The 15,696-nt window shown below is 37.9% G+C and overlaps 1 protein-coding gene across 1 annotated transcript in view; it reads left to right on the top strand.

Annotated features, from left to right (window-relative positions):
- The window catches only part of LOC126455920 (sphingomyelin phosphodiesterase-like), a 169,333-nt gene that overhangs the window by 88,161 nt on the left and 65,476 nt on the right, over positions 1–15,696 (top strand). The window contains exons 4-7 of the mRNA XM_050091678.1: positions 5,489–5,656; positions 9,021–9,245; positions 11,627–11,799; positions 13,300–13,494. Of these exons, the coding sequence (XP_049947635.1) occupies positions 5,489–5,656; positions 9,021–9,245; positions 11,627–11,799; positions 13,300–13,494 (761 nt within the window). The remainder of the gene's footprint in view (positions 1–5,488; positions 5,657–9,020; positions 9,246–11,626; positions 11,800–13,299; positions 13,495–15,696) is intronic.

The raw sequence follows: 15,696 nt of genomic DNA, 5'->3' as shown, positions 1-15,696 counted from the left end.
ATTAAAATTCAATATTACTCTATGTAAAGCATTACCGTATTTACTCGAATCTAAGCCACACTCAAATCTAAGCCGCACCTGAAAAATGAGACTCGAAATCGAGGAAAAAAAATTTTCCCGTATCTAAGCCGCACCTGAAATTTGAGACTCGAAATTCAAGGGGAGACAAAAGTTTTAGGCCACATCTCCAAATCGAAACAAAGTTGGTCCATTGTAATATGAGACACAATTTAGATTGAATGAATGATGATACAGCTACAGTAGTTTGGTTCGAGTCGTAAGCTTAGCAGTTACGCTTTGCCAGGTAGCCATTGCTATGCGTCAGGCGCTCCATCCTAATTTATACGGGTACGATTCCTTTTTCACGTGCTTTGTCTGGTTTGAGTTGATTGCTTATTTTTCTTTGATCTGATAAGCGCCGTCTTCTTTGTTATAGGTGTTTACGTCACTCTAAGCTGAAAATGCATTACTGTACTGTGTCATGCATTATTTGTTGTATTCTGATAGTGCGTGTTTACAGCCTGTCGCCGCTCGTGGCATGGCTTCCTTTTGTGTGCGCTACCATCGCTTATAATTTAAAAAAAAAAAAAAAAAAAAGAGGAATCGTCTCATTAGCGAAACAATGGCAAGAGACTGGTATTTGTTGTTACTTACACTGCTGCTTTCTTTGGTAATGATTAACAAGAACCAAATAATAGACTGCGTATGATAGATGTTCTGAACGACAGTTTAGCGAAAAATTTTCTCCGTTTGAAAGTCTTTGGAGACGCCTCTTTAGTACGTTATATTCTGCACAGAAATTAGAGTCAACTTAGATTTAAAAATGTAGTCAATTGCCATGCTTCATTTCTGACTGTATCACTACTAGGCATAAGAATAATACGAATATAAAGATGGCATGATATGCATATTCTTCCGCGTTTGCTGTTGTCTCACTCTAGTTTCGTAGCTTATTAGGCAGACAGGATTTAAATGAGATAGCAGCAAACACGAAACAATACGTGGTAAAATGTTTATATTTGTATTATTCTTATGGTGAAGAGAATACTGCATGTGATTCAAAATTCATAAAAGTTCCTATTAGTAACCATCTCTTCTCACAGGTAGGAAAAAATCCAGAACGTAGAGTTGGCCATATTGACAAACATCCCAGTCTTGCCAGTCGGATTTTCGTAGTACATTGAAATGCTGCTGCTACATTCGAAGATGAACAATACGGAATTTGTATTTACTTCGTTGGATAATGTACGAAAATGCAGTGGTCGAAACTCGGGGCGGAGAAAAAAGCTCGTCTTCCACTTTTATTTTTTTATTTATTTTTTTATTTTTTTTTAATGGCGCAGCGGTTTTGGTGCCAGTATTTATCTTTGTGCCTACAAAGCATGCCTATGTAGCGCTACATATATTCGACGGCAGAAGTTAGTTGTGGCGGCACCCACCAACATTTTTCAGAACTTCCGCTTGCTTTGCACTCGATTCTAAGCCGTAGGCGGTTTTTTGGATTACAAAAACTGGAAAAAAAGTGCGGCTTAGATTCGAGTAAATATGGTATGCAATCAGATCGCAATGAAATCTGTACTGTACCCACGTTGCTGATGACGTATGTCAAGGTGTGATTGCTTTTGTAAGAAGGCAGCCAGAATATCAGTTTGCAGGGTAATGAGTTTCTAAATTAATTTCAAGATTATTTTTCATTTCGATCTTTTCTATTAAACATTATATTAATATTTGCGTTTTGGAATGACGCAAATGCTTTTCTGAATTGTGATTGGCTTAGGTGAGTTTTGCCATGAGAATGATCTTGAAGGATCATTCTGATTGGTCTGTCAGACTGACCAGCCAATCAGGATTAAGCAGTGCCCATGCACTGAAACTTAGTTATGCAGAGTGTGGGGAGGCATTGGGATAGTCGCTCGCCAGCTATCGGACGCGAGAGGTCATGCTAAATGTCTCAGTTCTCATTATGTCTAAGATGAAGAAATATTGAGTTCCACATGTTTGAAACTAGTTACAATGAAAGCTGTTGCAATATGGACAGTTTGATGAAAGTTTGGAGTTTTTGGATTGTTTTGTGGAAAGTTACAAGCGTGTGAACTTTCAGCCACAGTGGAAATTCCAAGTGGCACATTCTGTAATCATTTATGGAATATTTGGCGTGAACTTCTGTTATAGAAGAACACTGAAAGAGACCAAATGTAGAACTCGCAAATAGTGGTGAATCAGAGACTGTGAGATCGTAAACATGAATTGATCAAACTTGTGTAGATTTCTGGCTGCCTTGCATGTGTAATTTGTTGTCTGTCTGAGAACTTCGTGTGGCACAGTTGAGTAATTCGCTAAATGTGGACTTGATAGATAGATCTATGCATGGCAAAAGCAATAAAAAACATTGTCTTCAGAATTTAGGACATGAATTTCAATCAAAAAGCACCACATTATCACCCAAAATTATGTTAAATAATATTACAGGAACTGAATTGCTACTAGAGCTACGCAGACTTTGCAGGATAGATATTAGGTGACGTTTTCTTCGATGCTGCTTTTTTGCTGTCTAGTAAGTATCTACGCTTCCAGAGAGAAGGGTCATTGAGCAGAAGCTGTATTGAGGCAGGTGGACATTTAATTTGAACAGTATGATGACGAGAAATCATAACCTGCCCCTCCGCAAATGGTGCAATGAAGAATTATGAGAGAGAGAAAAAGAGTCATTTTATGAATTAAGGACAGGGGGGCATTAGGACACAAGGATGTGGTGGAGGGCAAGTTCTTATCACTGAAGTTCATTCTGGAAAACTAGTGTCAGGTGAGAGTACTCAAATAGCTTGTGTGTTGAAGCAAGTACTCAGGTACTTTGAATCATGCTGTAGAGCATGCTCAGCAGCTGGGAGCTGAGTATCCGCAAGGTAGACATCTGTGTGACCTGTGGTTAAAATGTATAACAATAGTTTTTAGTTTCTAGATGGATGCAGTGTTCCCCTAGACAGTGTGGCTTAAGTGTATAATATGTCTAGAACCTGAATATGGGTCCTAAGGGTCCAAAATGCATTGTGCTTATTGTTACTACCTCTCAAGTTAGCTGCCATTACATTGCAACAGAAATCTGAACATTAGCTTTACATCAAGGGCAAAGCTATAGAGGCAGCTATAAGCTAATAGGGTACAAAACTGCTACATTTTTACCATGTAATAATTTGGCTAATAGGGTACAAAACTGCTACATTTTTACCACGTAATAATTTGTTATATGTAACATAATGTACAAATAGCTATAATTCTTCTGATGACATCAATTGCATGTTAATGCTTATAAATTAAGGCTTACTTTTATGTATAGATATGGGTTTAGAGGCAGTTATAAGCTAATAGGGTACAACACTGCTATATTTTTACCATGCAATATTTTGCTATGTAAAACTGATGTACAAAAAGCTGTAAGTCTTCTGACAACATAAATTGTATGTTAATGCTGAAAGATGGATAAAATTAAATAAATAAATAAATTACAGATTGCCTCACTGTTGGATTGCCATTCATCAAGTGAAACATACCAGGACCGAGATTAGTAACACAAGTAGTCATAGAACATCTTTTCCTGTGAAGAATATCATTTCAGTGTTTGAGATGATGATGAAGTTGCATGTTTTGATAGTAGTGGCTCCCATTTCAGGACACACAGACAAAAGCTTACTCTTTAAGCCAACACAATATGTTTCAAGAGGAACAGTACTCTACAGTACTTTCTACACTTAGTACATTTCTTGAATGGGAAGGAGCTCTAACAACTGGTACAATGGAAAGTACCCTTTGCCATACTCTTCATAGTGGTTTGTGAAATATAATTTTAGGTTGTATGTAATGTGTAGGGTTAAGCATCACCATGAAGGAGGTAAATAAGAAACACAGAAGAGGGTTGGATCAGTTCCATCTGAGAAAATATATTAAGGTAATATGAGTGCAAGTGGGAAAACAGCCATTTCTGTATCATATATTGAGGAAGCTCCAGGAAACTCAATCTTAGTGACATATAAAATTAATAACAGTCTGCAATAATGCATACAGACACAATTATACTGACCACACCAGCTCAGTTGTGGGATAGCAAGTGTCACTCAATCTAGGAACATCTGCACCCACCATCATTATGGGAACCAGGAAAGTAGAAAGAGGACCATCAACACTAAGTTCATTAAAAATATCAGGGGGTCTGAAAGGTAGCCAGATGAAAGTTGCAACTGAAAAGATTAATTTCATTCTGTACAGGGTAAAGACATATGTGTTGATTATTTTGTCCCACGACTTTGGACAGGGTGTGAACAGCATTTATACAACTATCATCTATCTCCACTATGCACTCTAGAGTGCATTTCAAGATAGATACAGCTGCAGGAATGAACTGAATTTTTCCCATAATTTGTGGATTTTGTGCTTGTTGCTGATTACAAAAGTTTATATTTTAGAGAATCACTGTGGGCAACAAAAACCAGTAACTGTATAGAAGACTGTTTATTAGTAGGTAAACAGCATTCTAGTCTTAAATGTTTTTCTTTCCATTATTACTACAGTGATCTGTTTTTATTACTAGTATTGTGATCTACAGTGACATGCTGAGAAGTAATGCCTCTGAACTTTTTGTATCACAAATCTTAAGCTTCTTAAATCAGATAAGCATTATTAACATTCTACATTTTATTCTTCATGACCTCACACTTGCAGCCATCTGCCACTAGAGGTCTCTGAATTGTAGTGTGTAACATGTTGGTTTGTAATGTAACTGTGTCGGCATGTGAGAAACCTTCTGCTTCAATAGTGTTTTGAATTTGAAGAGTTTGAGGAGGAAGTTCAGGCCAGTTTCACCAAACAACACTCCCATTTTACAGTAGTTCATTTATTCACCTCTTTACACAAGCAAGGCTCACACAGAGCTGAATGGCGGAACTGCACAAAGATAATGTTTAGCTTAGTTCAAAGACGATACTTAGATCAATACTGGTGTCGACCTCATCGGCGCCACAAGTTCATCCACACATGGAGCACACTCTCCTTCAGCAAGACAATGCCAGACCATACACAAGTGTTGCAACATCTGCAACAATCCGGCACTTAGTCCCAACTTGGCCTCATTCAATTTTCATCTGTTTTCAAAATTTAAAGAACACCTTGGAGGACTTCACATTGATAATGATGAAGTGGTGCAAGCAGAGGTGAGGTTTTGGCTCCATCAACATCAACAAAGTAAACCATTCTTGCCAACAAACTGGTCTATCCTTGGGAGGAATGTGTTTGCAACCATAGTGACTATCTTGACAAATAAGTATGTAGATATGAAGAATAGAGATGCAGAACGTTAATAATATTTGCTTTATTTAAAAAGCTTTAAGAGATTTCACATAAAGACGTTGGAGGCACTGCTTTCAGCATGGCTTGTACACTGATAAACCATATTCTATAATGTGGCACAACAGCTTATAATATTTACTTTATTTTACAGGATACAGTGGTGTATATAGTTGATAACAAACCAACTCTGACAGCAAAGCAGATATGTAGTGTTCTTCTGCAGGACTTAGAATGTGCAGAGACTGACCCTTCATATGAATGGACAGTTGATATTGATCTGGGTGAGAAACCACAGTATGTTCCACCGTCAGATCCAGCGGTATGTTTCAGTATTCTGTACTGCATTATAAGATATACTATTCTTAACAGATCATTGGGAGAGAATGTATAACGAATATTCCAAAAAGTTACTATCACATATAGTCATTCATTTCAGTTTTTGAGGAATCCCAATTTTGTTCTGAGGTCCTTTATCATGATATAGTACTGTGAACAAAAGTAGCCCACTTATTGAAATCATTGCTCAGATCTTGACTTTTTGATACACTACGTATCTCATAAGAAACATGATAGTATGGACAGCCTACAAAACATATAACTGATTCTTGGCTTTGATCTTCCATTTCCCCAGCTTTGAGAGGCCATGGTAGTTTTGAAAAGATTTTGTAGCTTTTTTCCTTCAAAAGCATATGCCAGATAGCAGACTTCTTGATTAAAGTCAAGCTTATTAATACAGGAAATAGATTCAGATTCTTATATGCCGTTGATCACATGCAGTGAAATAGGCATTACAATTATGTCAAGATACATAAGAAGTTACTATGTTCATGAGTGTATACATTACAAGTACAAATTATTCATGTTACATTAATCAATTGTACAGTATTGGAATCATAAACTTAAAGCTCAATTTCTATGTTACAAGTATCCAAGAATTCTGTAAGACTGTAGTACGGATTGTCCATTAACCATCTGTCCAGTTTACTTTTAAAATTATTGAAAGGTGTATTGAGTGCAGTATGTGATAATTTGTTAAATAATTTCAAACAGTTCACTTTGTGAGAGTTGCCTGTTTTTGCCAGCCTATGACTAGGATGTCAATACTCTGTTTGTTTCTGATGTCATGTAAGTGTATGTTCTCTCTGGTGTTAAATTTTGTTCTGTTCTCTTTAGTATATACCAGTGAAGCATAAATATAAAGATTTATCACTGTCATTATTTCCATTTTGATGAATAAGGGGCGGCAGTGTTCCCTTGGACCAACCTTGCACATTATTTGTAGCATCTTTTTCTGCATCAGTAGTACATCACTGGAATGACATAAGTGGCCCATAGTAACAACCCACAAGATATCTGAGACTGAAAAAGTCCAAAGTAAGCTGTTCTGAGATATTTGTTACTCACTAGATCAGACCGCTTCCAGATGAGATAGGACACCCTCGATAACTTTTTGCAGACCTGGTTGAAATGGGGTTGCCAATTAACTTTGGAATCAATGAGTATTCCAAGCAGTTTTACAGATTTTAGTTCTACCTCGTTAGCCAGGCCCAACTGTAGATGCTGAGTTTTCTCTGGATTACATAGAATTTTGTTAGCTGAGAACCAGTTTAGGTTAAGGTGAGAGTGTCCTATGATTTCTGAGGCAGCTTTGATAATCTCGATCGGTCACACAGGATTGGTCAAGTCCCCACCAGAAGTGAAAGTGCAGAACACAGATCCTAGCCTATAAAACGCCATGTTTTTTAGAATGAAGGTGCTCTTGGTGATAGTCACATGGATGCTGAAGTTGTGATGGTCAAAAACTGGTGAAAGATTTTGCATTTTTTGTCTCTTGCCTCTTTGCAATTAGCACTGGTAGCAACTCTACCTATCATAGGACTTGCACCTTTTGTGCGACTCCTATGTGCTCCATGTATAGTTATTGAAGGACAGGAAATACATACCCATTAAACTTCAGATAGGTTCCTCCAGCTTTCCTTTCCTTGAAATCCAAGTCCAGTACAGGTGTCCCTACCACAAGACACTTAGCCACATCAATTCTTAGCAGTAACCTTACAGGAGGTAGGTGTGAACCACTTGCAATGCCTACTGGTGATGCATAGATCCCCCCCAGTCACAAGACCACAGCCAAGTAGCTTTGACTTGTCACATGGATAGTAGTACCCAGTATTCCACACTGTAAGTGGGAGTGGAGGAAAGTGAAGTAAGGGTTAAGTAATAAGTAGTTCTTCACTTTGCTTCTTAATTTATATATAAAAAGGTAGAACAACAAGTCTGCTGCACATATAATTAATTTACCTTTGTGGCTGAAATATTTAGGTGTGTGTATGCATGTGTGTGTATGGGGGGGGGGGGGAGGGGGTTTGCTCTACACTGTCTGTAACTCCAAAGTTCTAAACTCATGGGATTGTGTTTATTATTTTGTGATATTTGTGATACATTAAACTCTTCAAAGACAGTGAAGGGACTTTTGCCACCACAAAAATATCACACACCACATGTTCAGCATAAGCTACATGTAATTCTAAACATGAACAGCCATCTGATGGTGATGTGCCTGTTGGTTTGAAATCAGTAATGGGATATTTATTTTTGACAAGTAGCATTATCAACACTGGGTGATATTATGGGGACAGTATAACATGGCAGTCACCTGCGACTGTAAACAAACAAGAACTTGAACTGTCCGAGGGGAGAGGAGCAGTGTGGGGGAATAAGCTCCACCTCCCTCTCGAATGGCTGGTGCCCTATGTCCACATTCTGTGCTCCCACGAAAGCAGAACTGACATAACAATCATAGGGATCACTGATTCCTTTTCTCATGGTGAGAGTGTCATTTCAATCCCTTTATGCACCAGAATTAGTCTCTTCACTCACTTCAAAAAGAAAAAAAAATGAGCAATTCACATTGCAAAGCAAATTGTAGTACACAAAGCATTTGATAGGACTACAGTGCAATTGCTGGCTGCAGGTGGCAGTCGTAGTTCAGGCCACACTCCTACCAGTAAAGTTGCCATGATGCAGTGTCTGTATAATAACTGTTTTTAGTTTTTGCAAATTAACCTCATATCTTTACATAGAGATTATCTCACAATGTCAGTTTTTGACAAAATAGAATACGATATGTACAGTTAAAAAAACATTGCAGTCCTTTAATGAAAGATTAATAAAAAACAGAGTAATCAATCAGATTAGAGTACAGTATTTACATGAGGACATAGCACTACATACAAAATATACAAGGGTCTTAATAGCAGACAAGTCCAGAGAACATTGGTTGTCTTACAAAGTCCTTTGTTGGGGCCTCTCTCTAACTATCTATTTATCTGTTTGTTTCTCTGTCTATCCATCTATCCTTTGTGTGTGTGTGTGTGTGTGTGTGTGTGTGTGTGTGTGTGTGTAAGATGAAGGCTTTTATTGAAAAGCTATATAATTTTTCATCTTTTTTGTGTGCCTATTCTATGTACATTGTTCCCCAGTTGGTGAGTGGTGATTTATTCTCATACAGATATTTTTTTCTGTCCTAGACATAGAGTAGTGTTTTACCTTTAAATGTGCATGTTTGTCATTTGCATTCATCTTAATTTCTTAAAATCAAGACATAATGTTTTAAATTTACAAACATTGCTTAATTTACTGTGATGTAACTTTTCAGCCCTATCCAAACAATATGCATTTTGCAGGAGGGTGAAGTCTTCACAGTGCTCCATATATCAGATACTCATCATGATCCAATGTACTTACCTGGTGGCACGGCAGTATGTGATGAGCCGGTATGTTGCCGTAGTGATCAGGGTCAGGCAACAGATGCAGCATCTATTGCTGGTTACTGGGGTGACTATAGGGGCTGTGATATTCCCTGGCACAGCCTGGTGTCTGCACTTAAAAATGCTGTCACACAGTATCCTGTGAGTATATTTTGTCTTTTTTTCATAATTTGAGAATGAAAATGTGCAGGGATAGAAACAAAATTCTCACACACTGAATAAAAACAGACAACACCAAGCAATAGGTAACATAAATATTAATAACAACAATGGAAATCTTGAGCAGAATAATACATAAAATAAAGGAAATGTCACCATTCGCCTATAGCTTACTGATGTGTGACACACAGAAACACACAAGAAAACAGGATTCACACTTTCTTTCAAGCTCTTGCTCTTCCTCTAGCCGAAAGTGCAGCACACATTCATACACACAGTCATACAGACACCAAAATGCACACACGCATGGCAGTCTTGCTGTGGCCATGGGTGCGCACGTTTGAGTCTCTCTCTCTCTGTCTCTCTCTCTGTGTGTGTGTGTGTGTGTGTGTGTGTGTGTGTGTGTGTGTGTGTGTGTGCGCGCGCGCGCATGTGTGTGCAATTTTGCTAGAGAAAGAACAAGAAAAAGAAGATCTTAAAAGCTAGTGTCAATACTGTTTTATGTTGCATATTTCTGTTCACTACACATCACCCTTATTTTACTTATAAAAATTAATGATTATTAAGTTAACTGAGTATCAAAACACCAATACTTCACTGAGGTATATACACAAGTAGAAAAGGAAACGAACTCTACTGTAGCATTTTCTATTCAGTAGTAAATGAAAGCCTTCATTATTGGTATATTTTATGTTAGACACATATTTCTTTTTCTACAGATTATTTGTTGCTGGTTTCTGAATCCACCTGCAATGTATGTGATGTTTCCTGTTAAGTTATGATTACCCCTTACAATATAAATCAAAAGAAGTGATAGATAAAAGATATTTGAAATGTGACCAGCTATGAGATCACCTCATGTATTAAGTCCATAGTGATTACAATTGCAAATGAGGTTGAATCAAACTAGGCAGTTTATTCTATTTCATATTGTTACTATCATCAGATCTCTCACATCAACCCAGAAATATGTAAGTTCTCAGACAAATTTACATTCCTTTTGAAATGAACACAGACATGCTTCCAATGTTTTATTTGTACAGGAAATGGTGTGAGGATAATATTGCTTACAATGACAGTCATATGCCATTGCGAAAGGCAACAAACGAGCTCTAAGAAAATGAAAGAATACTGATTGGCTTACAAATTGCAATATTGTACTGTGCAGCTTCTACCATTTATGAATTACAAGAGCGAACAACCACCAGCAAACTACATAAATAATACTCCTAAATACTATGTAGCAGCAGACATCAATAAGCTTTTGGAACCAGAAATCAATTAAGTCAACTAAATGGAGGTTCCCATTGTAACAAGAAGTACTATTCAGGAATTATATTGGAATGTTAGGTAGGGCATGAAGTGAGGCAAATCTTAAAGAGATTGTATGAGAGTAGAAGCCTCAATGAAATGACAACAAATGACTTCCAAGAACACTAGTCAACACGCTGTTATACGTCTGTTCAGATTGTTTACATTCGGTAACTCAGTCACAGTAAAGTCCAAGAACACTAATAAAATATATGGAGCAAATTTCAACAATTGAAACTCTAGGTTGTTAAGAAACAAAGTGGTCTCCCAGAACAAAAATTAGGCGACTGGGACAGAATCAAGAACAATGAGAAATATAATGGCCAATCAATATCAATTCTTTGGAACTAGTGGCTCCTTTATGAGGAACTAATATTACAAGACAGAGTGTATGCGGCTAGTTATTGTGTAAATCTCATTTCACTTTCTTCCACTCCTGTTACACTATAGCATACTGCTGTTGGAAAATTCCTAGAGATCTATGTTTATTTTCAGATGGCAGAAGGTAGCTAGATATATATTAGGATTAGCACCCAGGAATTCCTGCAGAAATCAGTTTTAATTTCATAACATAATGACAACACCTAGTAAAAAACCTCTTTGTAATTTTATGGAAGCAATTTATTTTCAGTGTCATCAGTGGATATTTTTATTAGATAAGTTGTATAGATAATCCAGAGAGGTCAATTAATGTTTGGTTTCTAATTCACAAGAGCATGACTCAGCAGTTTGTCTGTTAATGCCACAGTGAGGGATTATGTTGTCATCCTTCTCTGAATTCATCCTGCAGTTGACGTAATATTTAAATGCCAGTTTTTCTCCCTTTGTTAAACAGTAAAATTCACTCTTCTATCAAAATGACAAACAGTGACAAAGAATACATACTACTATGGTAAGTTGTTAAAAACTACATGTGCTGATAAAACCTACCATTGTCCCACTGTCTTGAAAATAAAAGAACCCTATGTGATAGTAACAACAAGATATCTCATGAAATTAATGTACATATGACAGTTTTTGCAGTGCAAGTTCTAACGGTCTTTATTCCACAGGACATCAATTATGTTTACTTTACTGGTGATGTCATTGACCATGGAGTGTGGCAGACAAGCATAGAAAGGAATAATGAGTCATTCCAGCTTTTTTTCCCAACACTAAAACAGGCATTTGGTGATGCCCCTGTTTTTTCAGCATTGGGCAACCATGAACCACATCCTGTCAACCAGTAAGTCCACCTTCCAGAATATCAGACAGATTGCAAAATTTAGCTTTGTAAAGATATTTTCAAAAGTATAGCCACTTTCTCTAATCCACTGAGGCAAGAAAAAAAAACTTTCATTGTAACTAAATTTTATAGGATATTCAATAGAAACTTAAAAGCTATATCATTCTAAATTTTAAAAAATTGGAAGCAGATTAATACCCTATGAGAGCACTCTGAATGTTTGGGAGACAACATAAGGATATTCATATTTGTCATTTTATCAGCAGAGAGCAGCAGTGAGCACATCACTTATAACAATTAAGTTTATTGCTGTCAAATGCTCTTGTTAATTCTTTAATGGCTGAGGTGGTTTCAACTGATAAGTCATTTTCAGTAGCTTGTAGATACCTCTTGGCTGACGACAGTGTCAGAACATATGAGCTTCCTGCTTGGAGCTTGCTTTTAATCCCTTGAACAGGTATTTACCACATTGGCAGAGAGCAGCAACATGCACATTACCTTTAACAATAAGATTTCAACTACAAGTCTTACAAAAGTGGTGACTCCTCTCATGTTTTGATGCAGCCACCAACCAAAATATATCTATGAGCTAATGAAAGTAACTTATCATGCAAACCTAGTTTATCCATTAAATATTTTACATGAGCATTGAACTGCAATAAACTTTATTGCTAACATGTGGATGTAGTACTACGTGATAGATTATCACAGAATGACCATACTGCAGATATTGTATTGCAATGTATATGCATACATTTTACACCTCTTGCAAGCTGACAACACCCTCTCCTGCAAGTTAAGTTACTTTATGTGTATCCTGTGTTCCGAATTCCTATTACCCAAGTGGCTGTTCCCATATTTTTCCATTTCTACAGGTTTGATACTATATATGAACGTCTAACAGTGATTATGTAAACAACAGTCAAAATACTATGTTGTTACCACTTCTGGTCAATAGCCCATCATCAGCCACTATTTAAAGCAGCAGCAACCAAATAGTATCAGTCACAAGCTGAGCAGAGGTGTTACATTTGGTATTGCCTTGAAGCATCTGTTGCTGTCACCTTAAATCTGTCTGACAATTGTCTGCCAACCAAAAGTGCTAATACCATTAATGTTATATTTCTTTAGGCTTTTGTGACAGGCTAGTTGTAGAAATGGTTCTCAGGCAAGACAGCAGATGTCATTGTAAAATCCTCACAATATTTCATCAGCACAACTGACAGACATCTTCAGGTTTGTGACACCTGAACATGTTGGTCAATTCTGCCAGAGGAGTATTGTGAGTATTTCACAGCAAAATCCAACATTTCAGCTGAAAATGTTTCGACAACATTAACATTAAATAAATGTGATCAAGACTGTCTTTCTTACAATCAAGAAATTGTGTTATGTCTGAACAGACATTATGTCTGAATTATTGATTAATAATGAGTAAATTCCTATACCTGATTATATGTAATTTGCACATATTCTTTTTGTCCATAATTTTTAAAACAGATATGCACCTGATGATGTAACAGACGATACTGTATCCTCCAAATGGCTTTATGAAACAATGGCAGATCTGTGGCAGACATGGCTACCAGCTGATATAGTACCAACTGTTATGAAGGGGGGATATTATACAACCCTTCTGAGACCAGGTCTTCGGATCATATCTCTCAACAACAATGTGTGCTTTAAGTACAACTGGTGAGCCAATTTAATTTTACATTATTACTGTCAACATATTTTTTCTTCAGTAAAACTCCTCATATGGTCCTGGTGCCTACCCATTGTCAACTGTACCATGGAAAGTCATGATGGAATGTAACAATATTATGAAAACGATAGCTGCTACTCACCATGTAGCAGAGATGCTGAGTCACAGATAGGCCCAACAGAAATACTGTCAGAAAATGAGCTTTTGGTCAACAAGGCCTTCATCAGAATAGAGCATACACAGCCACACACTCATGCAGATACGACTCTCACAAACACGACCACAGCCTCTGGCTGCTGAGACCACACTGCAAGCAGCTTTGCATGATAGGAGACACAACTGGGTGGTGGGGGTAAGGAGGAGACTTGGGCAGGGAGGGGGAGAGATGGCAGGGTAGGAGTGGGGGATGGTAAAGTGCTGCTTGTGGGATCATACAGGGACACAGTGGAGAGAGGGTAGGGCTTCTAGGTGCAGTTGGGTGGCTAGACGGCGGTGGGGGGGGGGGGGAGGGGGGGGTAGTGAGAAAGGAGAGTGGTAAAAAGATTGTGGGTGCATTGGTGGAATAGAGGGCTGTGTAGTGCTGGAATGGGAACAGGGAAGGTGCTAGAGGGTAAGGACAAAGACTAACAAAGGTTGAGGCCAGGAGGATAATGGAAACAGGATATATTGCAGGGAGAGTTCCCACGTGTGCAGTTAAGAAAAGGTGGTGTTGGTGTGAATTCTGAATTGAGTAGGTGGGAACTCTCCCTGCAATATATCCTACATTCTCTTAATCCTCCTGGCCTCAACTTTCATTGGGCTTTGTCCTTACCCACTATCCCCTTCCCTGTTCCCATTCTAGTACTACACAGTCCTCTATTCCAACAACGCAGCCACACTCTTTTATCTCTCTCCTTTTCCACTGACCCCCCTCCACCTTTACCCCTGTCTAAACTCCCAACTGCACCTAGCTGCCCTACCCTCTTTTCACCTTTTCCTATATGCTCCCACAATCAGCACTTTACCATCTCCCACCCCATCCTACTATCCCTCGCCTGCTTCACCCCAGCCTCCACTTTACCCCCATCACCCAGCTGCATCTCCCATCATGCGCAGCTGCTTGCAATGCAACCTCAGAAACTAGAGACTGCAGTCATGTGTGTGTGAATTGCATTTGCACAAGTTTATGTTTGTGTGTGTGTGTGTGTGTGTGTGTGTGTGTGTGTGTGTGTGTGTGTGTGTGTGTACATTCTACCTATGACGAAGACCTTGTTGGCTTAAAGTTTATGTTCTGACATTCTTTTTGTTGTGCCCATCTGCTACTCAGCATCTCCAGTATACGGTGAGCAGCAACTATCCTTTTCATAAACTGTTACAATATCAATTGTTTTAATTTGTGAGAAATTGCTTAAGTGAAGGTTAGTAATCTGTTGTAGTTACCTATTACTTTATAAAATGCCTAACTATTAAATCATCATTTTAACTATTAGCTGTTTAGAAATCTGCTGAGAAAAATTACCAGTAATACAAAAATAAAATACACATGAATATAAAATTGATGTAAAATTTTAAAGGTAAATTAACTTTAAACACACACTGTTAAAAGTTTCGATTTTGCAGTTCATTACAATTGCCTCAGTTTTACACATATCTCCACCAAACGGCAACTGTTTCTTATCTGAGTCAATGTTACAGTTCATGACTGTTTCTTTCTTGTAATGAATCAGTATGGAAACGTCCTTCATATAATATTCTGTCTGTTGATAATTTGGCAAAGGATAAATTGTGCTTTCACCACAAGCACTGCCAAAATCATTAGCATCATTTGTACAATTTTAGTTACTTTAGAGGAGTCTACTCTTTTAGAAGCCAAGACAAAAGATGAAGAAAATGCAGGTATAAATGCAAGATCCAATTTTCACTGCATTTCCTTCTGGGTTTGTTAAAATTGCACATTATCTTCAATGCAGAACACTAAAATATTCTTTACGGAGGTGATTCATATAGGTCAATGGGTCAGGCATGCCCTACACATCAGAGACTGCTATCCCCAGGTAGCTGACTCTGTGTGGTGTGCGCTCAAGGAGACCCATAAGTATAAGTGTAAGGTCCAAAAGAGTGCCCCCCCCCCCCCCCTCCAGGTGAGAGTGTTAAAATACTAGTAGCAGTGAAGCTCATATAATACAAGGTACAGAAAGTTTGTTGAAACGTGC

Source organism: Schistocerca serialis, chromosome 2 (genome assembly GCF_023864345.2).
Source record: "Schistocerca serialis cubense isolate TAMUIC-IGC-003099 chromosome 2, iqSchSeri2.2, whole genome shotgun sequence".
NCBI lineage: Eukaryota > Metazoa > Arthropoda > Insecta > Orthoptera > Acrididae > Schistocerca > Schistocerca serialis.
The sequence above is the reverse complement of the archived record's forward strand: the minus strand, read 5'-3'. Positions and strand labels throughout refer to the sequence as shown.